The 16,363-nt window shown below is 39.8% G+C and overlaps 2 protein-coding genes across 5 annotated transcripts; one reads left to right on the top strand and one right to left on the bottom strand.

Annotated features, from left to right (window-relative positions):
- Window positions 1-46: 46 nt before the first annotated feature.
- guk1a (guanylate kinase 1a) lies at window positions 47-12,498 on the bottom strand. Of its 4 annotated transcripts, none has more exons than XM_048263195.1 (8): window positions 12,478-12,498; window positions 5,365-5,478; window positions 5,223-5,264; window positions 3,414-3,510; window positions 2,725-2,863; window positions 2,546-2,630; window positions 2,295-2,380; window positions 47-2,122 (listed from the first exon to the last, which is right to left on the bottom strand). In XM_048263195.1, exons 2-8 carry the CDS (start codon window positions 5,474-5,476, stop codon window positions 2,087-2,089), a joined length of 597 nt encoding a protein of 198 aa, XP_048119152.1. In that variant the 5' UTR covers window positions 5,477-5,478; window positions 12,478-12,498; the 3' UTR covers window positions 47-2,086. The 4 variants fall into 4 exon arrangements, with proteins under 4 accessions (XP_048119152.1, XP_048119169.1, XP_048119161.1 ...); XM_048263212.1 differs by lacking the exon at window positions 12,478-12,498 and adding an exon at window positions 9,737-9,968; XM_048263204.1 differs by lacking the exon at window positions 12,478-12,498 and adding an exon at window positions 8,607-8,807.
- On the top strand, window positions 8,810-14,163 carry c1h1orf35 (chromosome 1 C1orf35 homolog). Its single transcript, XM_048263184.1, has 8 exons — window positions 8,810-9,190; window positions 11,070-11,220; window positions 11,353-11,398; window positions 11,496-11,578; window positions 12,285-12,357; window positions 12,541-12,623; window positions 12,765-12,887; window positions 13,423-14,163. The coding sequence occupies exons 1-8, from the start codon at window positions 9,094-9,096 to the stop codon at window positions 13,685-13,687; spliced, it is 921 nt and encodes a 306-aa protein (XP_048119141.1). The 5' UTR covers window positions 8,810-9,093; the 3' UTR covers window positions 13,688-14,163.
- The last annotated feature ends 2,200 nt before the right edge of the window (window positions 14,164-16,363 follow it).

The following is a 16,363-nucleotide window of genomic DNA, read 5'->3' as shown; positions in this document are numbered from 1 at the left end:
GTAAGGACATGAAGAGAAAATAAAAATGTGGAATTCTCACAAAACCTTTTCAGAACTTGGACTTTAATTGGAATTGTACAGTGAATGTAAATAATAACAAACACAACTAAGACATATGTAGACAGAGGGGGTAGTTGAGTTAGTTTTCATCCTGTTATAGAGACTTTTGTATGACTGAAATTCCATTCTACTAGAGGCCTTTACAATGTCAAAGTGTCAGTGGCCAGCATGGCTTTTATACACAAGAAACAATACAGGACTTAAGTGTGTAAAGAGGAATGCATTTGACCCTGTGAAAGCACTGTTATAAAAGGCATGTTCTGGCCTCAAGCGATGAATACTAGGTTAATTCATTCTAAATATTAGTTACTAATGCACTCCATATCACTAAAGCTCTTAATAGCAAACATTTCGTAAAAAAAAAAAAACAGCTAAAGGTATAAAAAGTGTTAGGACAATGGCTACAACAATAATAATAATAAAAAAAAAAACAACTTTGTGGAATTTTGTTGAACCACTTTTCAAGTATTGTGGATTCCAAATGTGCTAAGTTTTTATCCATTTGAATTCTCCTTTCTGATAACATTAAATGTTCTTACTACATTCCTGAATCAACTGCCTATGATGCATGATTAATGTATACACTTTCTTTACAAGGTGCATCACATTACATAATGACACCACAATTCATTTTGATGACAAAATACAACCTCAGGTCCAATAAATAAACAAAACCAAAAACAACTGAAAATCACATCCATAAATATTTAAGTTAAGCAATTGTTGGAACAGGTAGACTTTGAACTGTGGAAATACCTGGGAGACCTGATCATTATTAAGATTTAGGAGAAAGCAAACAAGAAAAAACATCTTCCGCTCATAAACGTAGACCATTTCCAATATCCTTACACAACCCAATTATTATAACGGCTTTCCCAATAAATAGCCACACACATTTTACATCCTTTTAAAAACAGCATGTTGGTCATGTGTTTACCATTCAGATCTCTCTTTCCATGTGGTGTTGGGTCTTCTCTGAAGACTAAGAAGTCCATGACACTTGGCAGGACATCTGTGTCTAGTAATAGACAAGCTTCATATCAACAGGCTTGCATGGGTTCATGAGCAGCAGAGCACAGCCAGGATCCATAACCTGATTGCTGAAAGTGAAGGAAGTCGGCTTCTTGGTGTGGAATAGCATGACTTCTGGTTGTGTTTCATACTGTAGCTGCCGTAGGCATGCAACTGAAATGCACGCTTTGTTGATGTCCCATTACTGACAAGTGGTAAACACCAGGATTTTTTACAGTACAGCAATCAACAATCAACTTGGGACCGATGACCGTCCTCAGACAAAATGCTGGACAAAAGGGCAGCACACTGATCCATTAAAGAAACAACATCAGGCCGCAGCAATCAGAGTCAGAAATGGTTGTTTTCTTTTAAGGAAAGTATTGCATTGATTATAATGATAATGAAAACAGATTGTTGCATTAATGAGGAATCTAGTTTTGTTGAAAACACTAAAAGGCAAATAATAGATAACAAATAAAATCATGGTGGTATCAAAAGAAAAGATGACAATGGAATTAAAGAAGCACTAAGTCTTAACAATATTTACACTTAAACATGGCTGTTTGTGTGTCAACACCTCCCTCACACTCTTGCTAGTGCTAATGCATTCTGACAGGTAAACGGAGAGCCACAAATCATCTGTGACACCTACTGGGATAAATGAGAGACAGAAATGCTAGGCATACCTGGAATGTGTAAACTACGCCAACACTTACAGCCCAAATATTCCAAAACTGCATAAATGAACACCAGCCCCTGCATAGACACCACAAAGATAGGTTTATCAGGGGTTAGAGGCTATACTAGTTCAGGAAAGAAACAAATCATTATATGGGATTATTGACCATCATACTATCACTGTACATGATTTCAAACTTGCTTTTCATTCAGAGCATTCTGCCCAGAGAGTCTGGCTGGGATTGGAAGTCTAGTGCCGGAATGTTTATGTGAGAAGCCCTGTAGCTGTAGCCTGGAGTGGAGAGGTGAGGAGTATGGAGGCTTGTGTGGTATCTTAGGCCTTGGACGTATTTTTTACTTTTTCAATTTCCTGAGGAAAATAAGATTAGAAAAAAAAAGATATTTGATCAAAAGGGTGACAGTGACATGTTTAGTTTAAAGCATGTTTATTTCCTTTCCTGTTCATGTTTATTTCCTTTCAATTGTATGCAGACTGGTGGCCCTGGCAATGTTAATGGCAATGTTATTAATAGGACTCTTACCTCAAGAAGAGTGTCTTTCAAATTCCCATATGCTTCATTAAGATCATTGTTTACAATGACAACATCAAATAGTCCATCTTCTTTACCTTGAGGGTGCAAACATTTGAACATTTTGTTTTAGTAAGCATAATAATAAAAAAAAACAATTACTGTGAATTTGTAAATAATTTTGGAATAACTATGAAAAAAAAAACAACTACTGTGAATTTGTAAATAATTTTGGAATAACTATGAAAAAAAAAACAACTCACTCAGCTCCATATCAACAAATGCTGCTTTCAAACGCTTTTGTAGACTTTCCTCCGATTCCGTTTTTCGATCCCTTAAACGTTTCTCCTACAGCAAAAACAAATCATGTTTTAGTATGGTGGGACATTAAATAGCGAGGCAGATGAAAACAGCCACAGCGCTGTGGTTATTGTCTACTCACCAGCTCCTGCATTGATGGGGGCTGGATGGAGATATAGATTGGGTTCAGATCTGTTCTCTTTATGTTTTTCACTCCCTGCATGTCAATGTCCAGTATGCAAATCAGGTTCTTTGCCTGCACAGCCTGCACGGCAGCTTTGCTGGGGTTGGGGTGGAATATACAGTGTACATGAGCATATAGAACCAAAGCACTGACCATACCTTGCCAAACAATATTGAGGGGGCCCTATGCAATTTTGGCCATTTCTTTACTGTTCCCTCACTTTTTGCTCACAGTTTCCGCTACAGAGCTCCCCCTATAGCTTCAGAGTATACATTTTACGACACACCTTGCTTGGTCAGTCTGCTGTTTCCCCTTTCCCTGTTCCTCTGACAACGGTTTACTCGCGTTCTGCTTGTTTCCCCAGCGCTGCCATGACGCATGCCTGAGAAACTCCATCGCTACTCTGCTTTTCTGCTCACAGGCGTTAAGGGAAGTGAGGCGGCCGCCATTCAACCCGAATAAAGTCATATAACTATTCCAATGACTCCTAAGCTGTTCAGTTAAGGTAAATTAAGCTAAAAAAACTGCATAGTTCCCCTTTAATAGAAACAGGGCTTAAATGAATTCCTTGTTTTTCCTATATATTACATTAAAATACAATTTTTTACAACATTGTGCTTTTTTGTGTGATAAGAAGTTATCTTTACCTTGTTCCGTACATGTTCCCAGAAAATTCAGCATTCTCGATGAATTCTCCATTGTCAATGCTTGCCTGCATCACTTCCCTGGTCACATAATGGTAATCTGCAGGAAAGGCAAAAGCCATAAACAGACATGTATGTGCAAATGTAACTTGCTTTGTGTAGATGAGCCCCGCACCAGATTGGACTCACAACCTCAGAAATTGGAAGGGGGGGGCTGAGACCCATGGGTGCTAGCATGTCTCAGGTGTCAGGGAAGTATTCCAGAGATGTTCTAATTAGGAGACAGAGCATGCAAAAAATCTCCCATTGAAATGTATGGGGTTAGTTGAGTTCGTAACGCAAACATGGCAGTCACATGGCAATCACACATATTCCGTCGCCAAAAGTTGACATGTGAATACATCGTGCCAATGCTGTTCTGCCTGAAATAAATGCCCAATAAGTGTCCAAAATGTGTTAAAATATGGCTGCCAAGTGGAGGGACTTGTCTAAAAGGACTCAAGCCATGCAATACTTCATCCTATTCAAGTCATCCTATTCTCTGGTCTGTTTTGAGCATCATTTCTAGGAATCAGGATTCAAGAGTGATAAAATACAGTACCCTCCAGAATTATTGGCACCTCTGCTAAAGTTGACTAAAAACCTGTATCATACATAATCTGTTGGTGATTTATTGTAATCTTACAATGAAAAAAATAGGAAAAATCCAACCTTGAAGGGAAGCAAATTTATTCTGAGAATAAGTAAAATCTCATAAAGAAATAAAGATTTTTAACAAAATCACGTCGCTCACAATTATTGGCAACCCTGCTTGTAATACCTTCTTAAGCCTCCCTTTGCCAATAAAACAGCTTGTTATATTCTCCTATGACATCCGAAAAAGTTGGAGAATACAAAGCAAGGGATTTAAGGCCATTCGTCTTTACCAAATCTCCACAGATCGTCCAGATTCCTAGGTCCACACTAGACTCACCTCACTGTTTTTCTGTGGAGTTTAGATCAGGGGACTGAGATGGCAATGGCCGAAGCTTGATTTTGTGTTCAGTAAACCATATTTGTTTTGATCTGGACATTTGCTTTGGTTCATTGACCTGATGAATGATCCAATCATGACCAACTTGTAATGTCTTGGCAGAGATTGACAGATTTCCTTTGAAAATGTCCAGGTTTTTTTGGTGTTCATGATACCATGCACCGTAATTAGGTTCCTAAGACCTTTGGAAATAAAAACAGTCCCACAATAGCACAGCCCCTCCACCATAATTCTCATTAGGTATGGGGTTCTTTTCAGTATAGTCGTTCTTCTATGTACGCCAAACACACCTAAAGTGTTTCTAGCTAAAGAGCGCAATTATTATTTCATCTGACAATAGACCACACTTCCAGACAAAGACACTGTACCATTCAGTAACTCCTGCCGTTTACATTGTTAATTAAATGACTGGACAGGTCTTTACCTGGCATGCCCTCTAAGATTTTTTGGGGGACTTGGTGACCCCATGATGATACCTTTTTCTGTAACTTTTAAACAGTGGTTAACTTAAATAAGTTGAAATTAGATAGGAAAATGCTTCTGTTAAATTTTGTATATAAGATTTTTCTAGGGGTGCCAATATTTGTGAGCAACGTGTTTTTGTTCAAAATATTTATTTCTTTATGAGATTTTCCTATTTCTCAGAATACATTTGCTTCCCTTCAAGGGTGGATTTTTCCTCATTGTTTTCATTGTAAGATTACAATAAATCACCAACGGATTATTTTTTATACCTGTTTTTAGTCAACTTTACCAAAGGTAAATTTAAAAAACATTACCTTTGCCATTCACTTCTCCTGGGCGGGGATTCCTTGTTGTATCTGGAGGAAGAAAGTTAAATGAGTTGAGACACTCAATTCAACGCTGACACATTGCCCAAATAGAGTGTGTGCGGAGAGAGTCAAGAGGGTTCATGCTTACGGGAAACGCTGAAGCCAAAGACTCCATCAAACTCGTTGAGGAGCTTCTTAAGCAGTGTGCTTTTCCCAGCCCCTGACGGTCCACTCAACACCACTGGCCTCGGTCCTGCCATTGCTGCAGAGGGAGGAGAGACCAGTTAGACCATAAAGAGGGAAAGGACATTGGCTGATGGGTCTTTTCAAAAAAAGATAGATAAAAAAATGCAACCGAACCAGTTTGAACGTTTTTGGTGTGTCAGGCAAATTGTCAACAGAAAAGATGAGGCAGTGCCCAAACACTCGGAAGTACGGAAGAGGATGAATCACTCAGCTAGTCACACTCATGGGTACACAGCACAATTAACAGGCACAACACGTTCAACCAAGCACCAATCAGCACGTAAGGGTCCATGGCAAGAAGTCTTGTTGTCAAGGTGAATACAATCAACAATCAATTAATTAAAGCCTCTTCAGCTGGGGTCTGGAAATTATTACAAACATCATCACTGATCATATTCCACTCAGAAACTGCCAGCATCACACACAAACAGCAGCTTAAAATTAAAAAAGCAGATTTGTGTACCAAGTCAAACTAACAGTACCACAACTGCGGGATATTTTTAAGGAAGCCTGTTTAAATAGGAAATGGCACCACCATGTGAACTTAGGCAATCCTGGCAAAACTACTCCGCTCTGCCCAGTTTGACACTGTTCCCATTAAAGCAACACCAAAGAACTTTTCCTCTGTCACACGCACGCTATTTGTTTATCCAACGGCTTTGTAAATAACTATGTCCATAGACAAGGTAGAATATGTTGCATGATTTTATGAAAGTAGGCTACGATGTATTGCGACATCATGCATGTCAAATTTGTAGTTTCTTATGTCTCATTCCATCGAACTAGATCCGCTACCCGATCTGGCAAACTTACATAGTGTCGATAGAGGGCCGCGAAGCGAATGCAGAAGTGCCGTTCACCCTGTTACGAGTTGATGAACCACGGAAACATTACTTTAAGGTACAAACAACAATTTTGGTAACAGGCTGTTCATAGCAAAGACACAGAACTCCAGCTACTCATAACAGGACTCATCCTACTCATAAGAGTTTAATATAGAATTCTTTGCTAAAATAATGCCGAAAGACTACCTTTAAGACTTTTCCTAACTAGAGAAGCACTGGTTAAGTTGAAGAATCTCTTACCTGTAGAGGAAGAACTGAAAGTGAGTGAGGGTGGAACAAACCCCTGAATGACTTACAGTACTACATTACAGAGGAGTGGTTATGCGTCTTGATACGTAGGCAAGTACCAGCAAACCTCCAATCACTATCCAGGAAAACCAGCCTACTGACTTGTAGAACTGCAGAACCATTAGAAGAAATCAGGATGCTGCCCATGTAATGATTTGCATTTCCTGCCCATGTAATGATTTGCATTTCCTGCATTTCCAACATGTAATGATTTGCATGTTATATGCTATATGTTATATGTATGAGGCTGTGTACATCCTGCATGGAATGTAACAATGATGTGTGTGAAAAAGAATATCCTTATAGGACAATAAAGACTCTATACTATACTACCAGTGCATCTGTGAATGGATTTCTATTTTTGAAAATAGCAAATGAGACTAGTGTGTTGATGTTTTAGGTCTAGTTCTATAGCTTTTGTCCTTATGAGTTTTACTCAAACTAGAGGAATTCAACAAAACCATGTGCTTTGTCTTCCTCTATGGCATAAGTATTTCATTGTGTGGGAGTGAAATGTCGCTGTGTGTCTGTCTTTTGCACTAGTCAATTAGACAACGGTCCTACGATATCAGGACAGCACTGATTAGGGTAGCCCAGCAATTTTGAAGGATACTTAAACTCCTAGGACTCCTTGGAACTCAAAGGATGCTTAAAATGGCTTCAACTATTTGCTTCTCCTGTCACAGAAACTGGTGAAATTAATCATTATCAAAAAAGCTATACTGTCTCCCTGGGTATTTACCATTGTAAACCCAGCTATTGATTTCTCTACCACAGCCTGACTGGGTCAAAGTAAATCAAGCGTAATGTGTAAATTAATCAAAGAAAATATAATCCATTTGGCAATGTTTACTATTTTGTCAACAAAATACATCGAGACAGCATATGAGAGAGAGAAAAAAATAGAGCATTAATAGTTGCAATTTAATGATAAAATTATGCAGTTCTACAAAAACTTACATCAGGTCTGCGTCCTGGCTTAAGTCACTACTTCATTGCTTTTAAAACCTTAACTGAAACCCCATGGTAACAACACATAGCTGCAAGACAAGCTCTCTTGTCTTTGTGCAGTAGCAGGGCCAGCATGACCCTACGCCTTTGCAGCTGCGGATGACAGAAGCATTCTCTACAGCTCAAGGTGGCTGTCATGTCATGCCATGTCAAAATCAGAGCTAGGGTTCAGTGGCTTGGTTGGAAGCAATAGACAACTTTACATTATTCAAAATAAGACTATCAAGTAGTATTGCCTGGGTACAGACCCCAATTTAATGTTATTGAAGAACAAACTGGCATCTGACACAAACTTGACATTTGTGTATACAGGCCTACATTCATTTCAGGATTATTTTCAGTTAAATCAGCATTTTAGGCAATCATCTGACATCTTTAACATAATTCAACATGGACTTCTGCAGGATAGACTAAAACTGTGTAGTCTACTTCAAATAGTATCAAAATAGAATATTCTAAAACATTTCAAGTGAGACTACATTGATGGTATATCACGCTTTGAAAGCAGAACTTAAACTAATGCAATTTCTTTTAATTGGTTCCAAAACATCTGTAATTAAATCTTAATGAATAGTAGACCATTCAGCACATGATTCACATGACTTTTGACATGTGAAACCAATTCATTAGTTTTAGGAGTAGGCTATTCTGCAATCTACAAAAAAAAAGTATTATTTTGTGTTGCCAACTTTTAAAATACGTAAGATTATATTCATGATAAGTATAGCCTGATGCAATTCAAGACAATCATCAGACCCTGGGGATCAAACACTACATGACTTAATTAACATTACCCACATAAACAGAGTCAAGTATGCATTTCCATCGCTAATGTTTATGTCAACTGACATGTAAGTCCTGCGAGAGACATTGCAAGAGATAATGTACCGAGGTGAACAGAGCAAGTAACGTTAGCATTCAGTCTACGGTGATGAAACCGGGCTAGTCCATAAGGTCTACTACGACTGCAGTACAGTGAAGGCAATTTCAAACAACCTACCTGAAGCAATACGGGAGAAAAATCTCATATACATCAGGCAAATGTGTATTCCAGAAAACGAAGAATGTCTTCACCACCACCTCTTACTGCAGTCAAGTAACAGCCTTCCGTATGAAAGCCATTAGAGAATGATCTACGTCATCACGGCGGGCCAAAATAAACTCGTTGGTTGGTGTGACGATACACAAAGGTGATCTACCAAAGCTCCGGATTTACTACAATATCTCGCTAAAGAAGACGGACGCGTCGTCACATACCAACAGCGCTAACAAAAGTGAAGTTTTCCTTCTTTGAGAACAAGTATCGGATGACATCTTGAAACATTGCCGCTCTAGTGGTGACCACAGATAACCTTTTACCGTCTATGCAGAAAGAACCAGAAACTCCCCGGATGATAACGACAAGGCCTTCAGCAGATGTCAACTTCCACGTGTAAAAGCACTCTACTAGCTTCTATACCTAGCTAATAACTAAGATTAAACAAGCCATGTTTGGTTCTTCGAGATCTGGGGGTGTCAGAGGTGGCCAAGACCAATTCAATTGGGATGATGTTAAAACCGATAAACACAGAGAGAACTACTTGGGTAAGTGGCTAACGTTAGCTCGCTAGCTAACGATATAACATTATCCCATGTCCCATGCTATTGTTTTCTCGCGGGTAACGTTTGACAATGCCAGTTGATCTGTGTGCTTTACATGCAAATAATCAATGATTAGCACACGGTAAATTGAGACCAAACCACATCAGCTAGCATTTAAATACCATCTAATACGTTAACACTGCGTAATAAGTCTAACGTTATCATTAAGCTGAATCAGATATTGGTGGCACCACCTCACATTAACATTAACCTTTCGATGTAGCTGCTATCCTTAAAAGTTATTAGTACATGTATGTAACGTTGGGTAAGTTGAGAGTCACTAGTAGAAAAGGTCAGTAGAAAAGGTCACTCACGAGCTAATACCGCAAGATTGATCAGAGAAAGTGACGAGTTTGGACACTAACCTTGGTCCTCGCCACGTTAACGTTAGCTGATAGGTCGCAAGGCAGTAGTGCCAACTGGATCAGTCTCTCAGAATGGTTTTACTAGAAATACGGTCTAAAAACATGATCAATTATGCCAACTTACCCTTTTCATAAATGCAGTGTCTCATTACATTTCCTGTGGGGTTAATGGGTTGTTTCCCCCTAGGTTTCCGCTGTGCTTTTACCAACAGTTACGTCGAAAGTGCTAGCAAGTGTACTGTTAGCAGCAAGTCTCGCTCTCATGTGCGGTGCCAATACGAGGAGGCTCTCTGAAGAGGGGTGGTCGATTTACGCAATTTGGCACGCTGAAGCCACTACAGATTGCCTATGGAGCGCCTGTAGTAGGCTTCTGTCTTATCTTGTAGGGTCGACTGTACAGCAACGTTAGAGTGATAACGTCACTGCTCAAGAAGTATTTGCCTATTTTCATCACATGGTTTAATCTTGACAAATGGTGCCATTTGATTCCCTACACACTGTATAAAACAAGGTGGATGTACTCAGGGTTAATTCACTTTAAAATAATTACTCTGACTCAAGCAATTCAAACTGTAATGTCCTAGGTCATGTTTTGTCAACCTAAGTAGCAAACATAAGTAATACAAATCAAACAAATTCAGTTTTAAACTATTATTGCAAATAACTATTTATAATACATCTCACCACCACATGTTATTTGTTCAAATAAAAATATATCCGTCCCACCTGTTACTCTGTCCCCCTGTTACTCTGATGAAAATGGACACCCCCCTGTACATTGATTGTGTACATGTTGTTGCTATGATATGTTATATTTAGCTTAATAAAAATATGACTATTTTTAACTTTGAGCCCCTGGTGTTTTTAGAAGTCTCACTTTTTTATGCTTGCGCCTTGATTATTTTAATGTGAGGTGTGTTGTAACGGTCAGTTGCATCATTTCTGCCTGGAGGCGAAAAAAGTGTCACTCTGAATGGCCCCTTACTGATGGGGTGAAGCATGCAATGTCCCCCGGTATGTTTAATTATAGTGGAAATGATTATTTTTTTTTTTGAGTTTTTTTTTTTCAAAATATGGTTAATTAGTATGTTAAAAATATGTTCCTGTCCAGTCACTATGATCACCTGTTGTTCATTACATGAGTAATAATGGCCGACTTAGTGCTTAACATAACACATTGTTACCCTTGTTACTGTCAACACTGGGTGCTATTGTTGTTCAGGCGTTTTACATGCTGTCCACACTGTTACTCACTGCTGACCTTGTTACCTGTGTGTTTCTTTTTTATATTTATATTTTGCATATCTTTGTGGTTACATGTACTCATGTCTAATATTTTGTAAACACTGTTTGTATTTCCATTACAATATAGGCTACTCATTGTCAGGAATATTTTCTTTTAATTGTGGTCAAATCTGGGCAGGATTACAGTATAATTATCCCATTTATTTTTCCAGGGAATTCTCTTATGGCACCTGTTGGTCGATGGCAGAAAGGAAAAGACCTGACATGGTATGCTAAAGATAAAAAGAGTGGGGCCCCTCTAACCAAAGAACAGGAACTTGCTGCTGTAAGGGAGGCTGAAAAGGAGGCAATGATGGCAGCATTGTAAGGAAATCATTCTAATGTTTTCCATCATGTTGTGTATATTGTTTTCTATTGTCAGATTTCTTATTAACCGAGACAACATCCAGGTCTAAATTGAGCATTGAATGCAGTTAACTTTTATTACTTTTTTAGGGGGCACAAGGTTGTGAAGAAACAACCAACTGGTCTTACTAAAGAGGTTTGTGCCAGACATCAATGAACAGGTCATTTTTTATTTCCAACATTCCATTTATAGCAATGTTCATACTATATCTATACTGTCATGTGACCAACAGGACTTGGCAGACGTGTGCAAAAGAGAGGGGGGAGATGGAGATGAGAAGGATGTGGATCGAGTCTCTGGGCTTGGGAGCTCCAGGTGAGGGCTTTTGTCTTTTACAATCCCGTCCCCCAGATTCTCCAATGGTTGTGTAATTTGTATGCTTGCTATTCAGCTGTTTGAATTTATTTTGTTTGAATTATCATTAATATTAACCATCAAGGGTTGCCTAGATCTGTGGCGTGGACTAGATCTGCCTGGCCTAGATCATAGAGACCTGGTTGCCATGCTCCAGCGTAGGGGTTCTCAGACCTGCTTCTGTGTCCTCCTTTAGCACACTGACACTCCATCACTAAGGCTCTGGATTCACTTGTCCAGCTATTCAGAAGTTCAGTCCATGGTTGAGTTCAGTCTGCTGGTGGGAGTTGGAGCAAATACAACTACATAGTACATGCATACATATAACATACACTAATGGATGCCATAATTTCCCTTGGGATGAATGGAGTACCTACCTACCTACAGTACCTCCTATAATGGAGTCTATATCTACCTACAAGGCAGGGAAGTCCCAGGATTTGTACTGATAACCCCTGTTTGAGGGAAGCAATTATTTATTGCAACATTGTTTGGAATTAAACATGTTTGGTGCCGAGTCATGTCACATGTCATGGATAAACAGTGCCCAGCACCATTCATTTAAAGCTGTTATGGAGACAAGAGGTCTGACTTAAACATAACGAAATGCTCATTTTATCAAGAAGCAGGAATGACTTTGTAGTTTGTTACTTTTCACTGTCTTTAGTGTCGGGTCAAGAAATATGGTATTCTCCCAACAAGAGAAAGAGGCAGCAAAGCTGGGACTCTCTGTCTTCACGGTAAACATTTATTTGTGTCTGCATATTGTTTATGAATGTTGGGGATAAGTAGTATGAATTCATTAGTATATCAAATGAATGGTTGGGAATCAAATACCCATATCATTGTAATATACATACCTTTACTGCAGCAAGCTGGTATTTGTTGTAATGCAAGGAAAATAATCAAGAGCATTTTTATAGCATCAAAAATCTGATGGACCTCAAGTAGCCTCTTCAAAAAAGACTACAGACGGAACTCAGGATCGAGACGATTCAGAACAAAGGTAATAGTGCTACTCTTTTGTTGAATTAAAAAGTAAAATAATCGTTTATATAATTTATCATCATGTGGTTGTTGTCGATACAATGCAGCATCTCTCTTCCATGTCTGGTAATCATAATCTTGTCTTTCAAATGACCTGAAGGCATGAGAGTCGAAAAAAGGAGAAAAAGAAGAAAAAGGAGAAGAAGAAGAAAAAAGAGAAGAAGAAGCGCCACAGACGAGACTCATCCTCCTCTATCTCCAACTCAGACGATGACTATAAGAGGTAACCAGTCCGTACCTTATGCTCCACTGGACTGAGATGGTGACTGGATACCAAAATGAGTAACCAATTGGATTCAACACTAGAGGGCGCCAAAGCACAGTTGTGTAAAGGGCTAGTGCTGAAATTGATGACTCATTTGAAGTACACAGAAAGATGGAAAGAAATTGGTTCTTGTTTTTGACACTTGACAATACATTTTTACAGTGATAAAGAAGTAGACATATGTCCAACAAATAACAATATAGAATAGCTTTTTTTGTCATTGTACACAAAAATACAATGAAATTTGATGGTGAAATATTCAAGCTGCACCTGTGAAAAGGGCTAGAGAGGACAAATTGCCATCTGTATTGCAGATCTTGTATATTCAGTAAATTATGTTGCTGATCATTTATGTTTGTTAGTAGTAGCATGTGCTGCACCCAACGACCCCCCCCAAACACACACACACACACACATTCACATTGCCACACACAAGCCAGCCTCCTCCCCTTTCCCAATCATTGATTGTCTGGGTGTGTTTTGTGCCTCACAGGCGGAGAAAGGACCACCATAGTCATAATCCATCATGGAGCAGTCAGAGTGGAGCCAGGCCCCATGACAGCCATTTAGGAAGGGGGGCAAAGGGCGAGTGCCCCCCCCACTCCCCTCCCAGCCGGCGACGCCAGCGGCGGCATGACTCCGAGTCCTCGTCTGACGGGGGGTCTTGCCACCCTCACCGCAGTGCCAAGCGCAGGTCCCCCCCAGCATCCCAAGCACAATGCCTTCGGTGGCGCCATGATACGGACTCAGACGACTAATGCCCCTGTCAACTTTACACACACACACACCCTCCGTACTCTACTCACCAATATAGAAATGCAGAGAGAAAGACTGCAACAAGATGCTTTTAACTATGCTCTTTCTCAGAGACATACAGCAAGTCGGGCAAGTTGGCTCTACTCAAAGATCTACTACCCATCATGTCAACATACAGACACTGTGGAAACGGCTATGGTCAGGTGTGTAGTTATCAGATGTCACAGTGACCGAGCTCTGCCTCATTGTGGCTGCTGATGAGGTCTTCACTGTGGCAGTAAAGTTGAGCAAAAAAGGATGAAAGCCAGTAAATGCAAGCCTCTGGGAATTTTTAATTGTGTAATGTTTTTATGTAGGACTACCACAGATTGAATAGGAAGTACAATTTTTTTTTTTTTTTTTTTTTTTTTTGACCTCATAAAACAATTGTTATACCAAAATTGTAGATGTGTATTAAAATCGGAAGGTTGGAAGCATGCACCAGTTTTAGTTTGTCATTCCAGTCTGTACCAGTCTGCAGGTGGACAGTTGAGTTGCTACAGTTAGCACCCGTCCCAAATGACAAACTGGCATGAAGAGTATACATTTGTTTATTAGTAACTATGTTATATTAAGGTAGTTGTAGCAGTGTCCTTTCACACTGGATTCTGTGATGACTAGGTCACCATCTCCATTGACTTACTAGGTTCTACAGGCTCTGACAGACTGCACTGTGGGGCACAATGCAAAACATGACCTATGAACTCAAGTTCAAATCAGACAGTATCATAAAAAAAATCTAATTTGTCACTTTACTTTCATGGATTCTAATGTAGGATGAAGTGGAAAAAACTTTTGCAAAGTATTAAGAGATGCTATCATGGCATCTGGGTGGAAATGTGTTAATTGGGCTACTCTACCTACCTACTGGCCCTCCCCTTATTTAATCAATCTAGTGAGAGTTGTCCCTTTGTCCAGGCCAGAGTGCCGCTCCCTGGCTGGTGAGGCGGCACTGGAATGCACTCCAATGGTCATAATAGAGTGTAGTGTTTGCATTTGCATTGAGTCACTGTGAAAGGGGGCATTCTGCTGGCTGGCACCTGGGGTTGCACTAAAAAAGAGCAAAGCACAGACAAAAGAGAGGGTGCAAAAAACCAGGCCGGTCCCTTTATACAGCCCCAGTAGCACAGGAGCGCCACACACAAACCCAAGCTGATGGAGCAGCGGGAGTGGGCGAGACAAAGACACCCTGTAAGAGAGAGAGAAAGAGAAGGAGCGCACCCCTCCTTTTCCCACCATCATACTCTCCTGCCATGCGTTACGGGCTTGGCTGCATTATCCATGGCACCCTAATCAGGCCAAAGGAACGTTGTCCTAGATTGGTTTCCCTCCCTCTTGTCCTCCCAGCACACCCCTGGCGACTGGGCCGGCCCCGCTGACCACACAGAGCCCAGCCATTTCCATTTGTCACTTATTAAAAAAGCCTCTGTGAGCAGGGAGGTGTCTGTCGCCGGAGGTTGTTTAGGAGCCGGCCGGTGGGCGACAGGGTGTGTGAGTGAGGATGGGAGCCAGCGGGAGGTGGAGGGCTCCATGACACGACGCAGCGCAGCGGAGCTTACATGAAGAGTCATTCAGAAGAAAAGCCCCCATGAGAACAAGGGGGAAGGCAGCCACAATGGAGGTTGAGCCCAGCGATGGCAGGGCACAGCCAGTGGGAGAAAACATTAGCCTCAAAAATATTTTTTCTACAAAGCCCAAGTCCAGATAATTAGGATCAGAGGATGGCAGTCGTTTTCAGATCCCCAGTGTGAAGTCCCAACTATTTCCCATAGAATTGATGGGGTTATGTGACCACATGGAATGGCAGCAGATGCTGTATTAATTCTTAATTCTATTCTGATGTAAGCAATGTCAGAAATTATACTTGTCATAGTAATTTATAAGATGTTTATGTTATTAGAAATATTTGGATCTGGATTTTAGATATCTATTTGATACAAGTATGTGATAAGCAAATTGCATCTGGCCTTTGTAATAGACAGAACCACTGCAAGCTGTTCCACATTGCCTTTATTGCAAGTGAGATCATTGTAGAGCTAATTGGGCAATCACACACACACACACATTGAATGTTGCTGGCCTGATAATTTTCAGCACCCCTTTCCCTCAAATGAGGTCAAAAGGTCCAATAAATATTTCCAGTAAACTTTAGCTTTTTGAAAAGATCTTTGGATTATTTTCAACCAGGCCATTCTAAAATGGCTCAGTGACACCATTGAGATTGCTCTTTGACTAATGATATCTTGTTTATTCCAAGTGAACTGACTGTTCTTTGCCACCATTAGCATAGTCATTTAGTTTTTTTCAGGTTAATCTGTCTTCAGCACAAAAGACAATATTACAGTTAATAATAATATTTTTAAAAACATTGTATCACATTGTGAGACACTACTTCCATTCATTGTGTTGCTTTGTGAATTTATTGTACTGGAATCTATCCCCTCCAGCTAAAATAATGCTTGCGCCATACCATTTTTTTCATAGTGATTTTAAATGAGAAAGTTAACCTTAGTCTTAGGGACCTAACCTTCTTAAAGGATCTGACCATTAAAAAAAACTAATAATAAATCAAATATTTCATTGATGACTATCTATTGATAATGATCAATCAGTTAATGAGCAATGCATGTCTTCTGTCT

This window comes from Alosa alosa, chromosome 1 (genome assembly GCF_017589495.1).
Source record: "Alosa alosa isolate M-15738 ecotype Scorff River chromosome 1, AALO_Geno_1.1, whole genome shotgun sequence".
In the NCBI taxonomy this organism is placed as follows: Eukaryota; Metazoa; Chordata; class Actinopteri; order Clupeiformes; family Clupeidae; genus Alosa; species Alosa alosa.
Note: the sequence above shows the minus strand (reverse complement) of the source record. Positions and strands in the feature narration are given on the sequence as shown.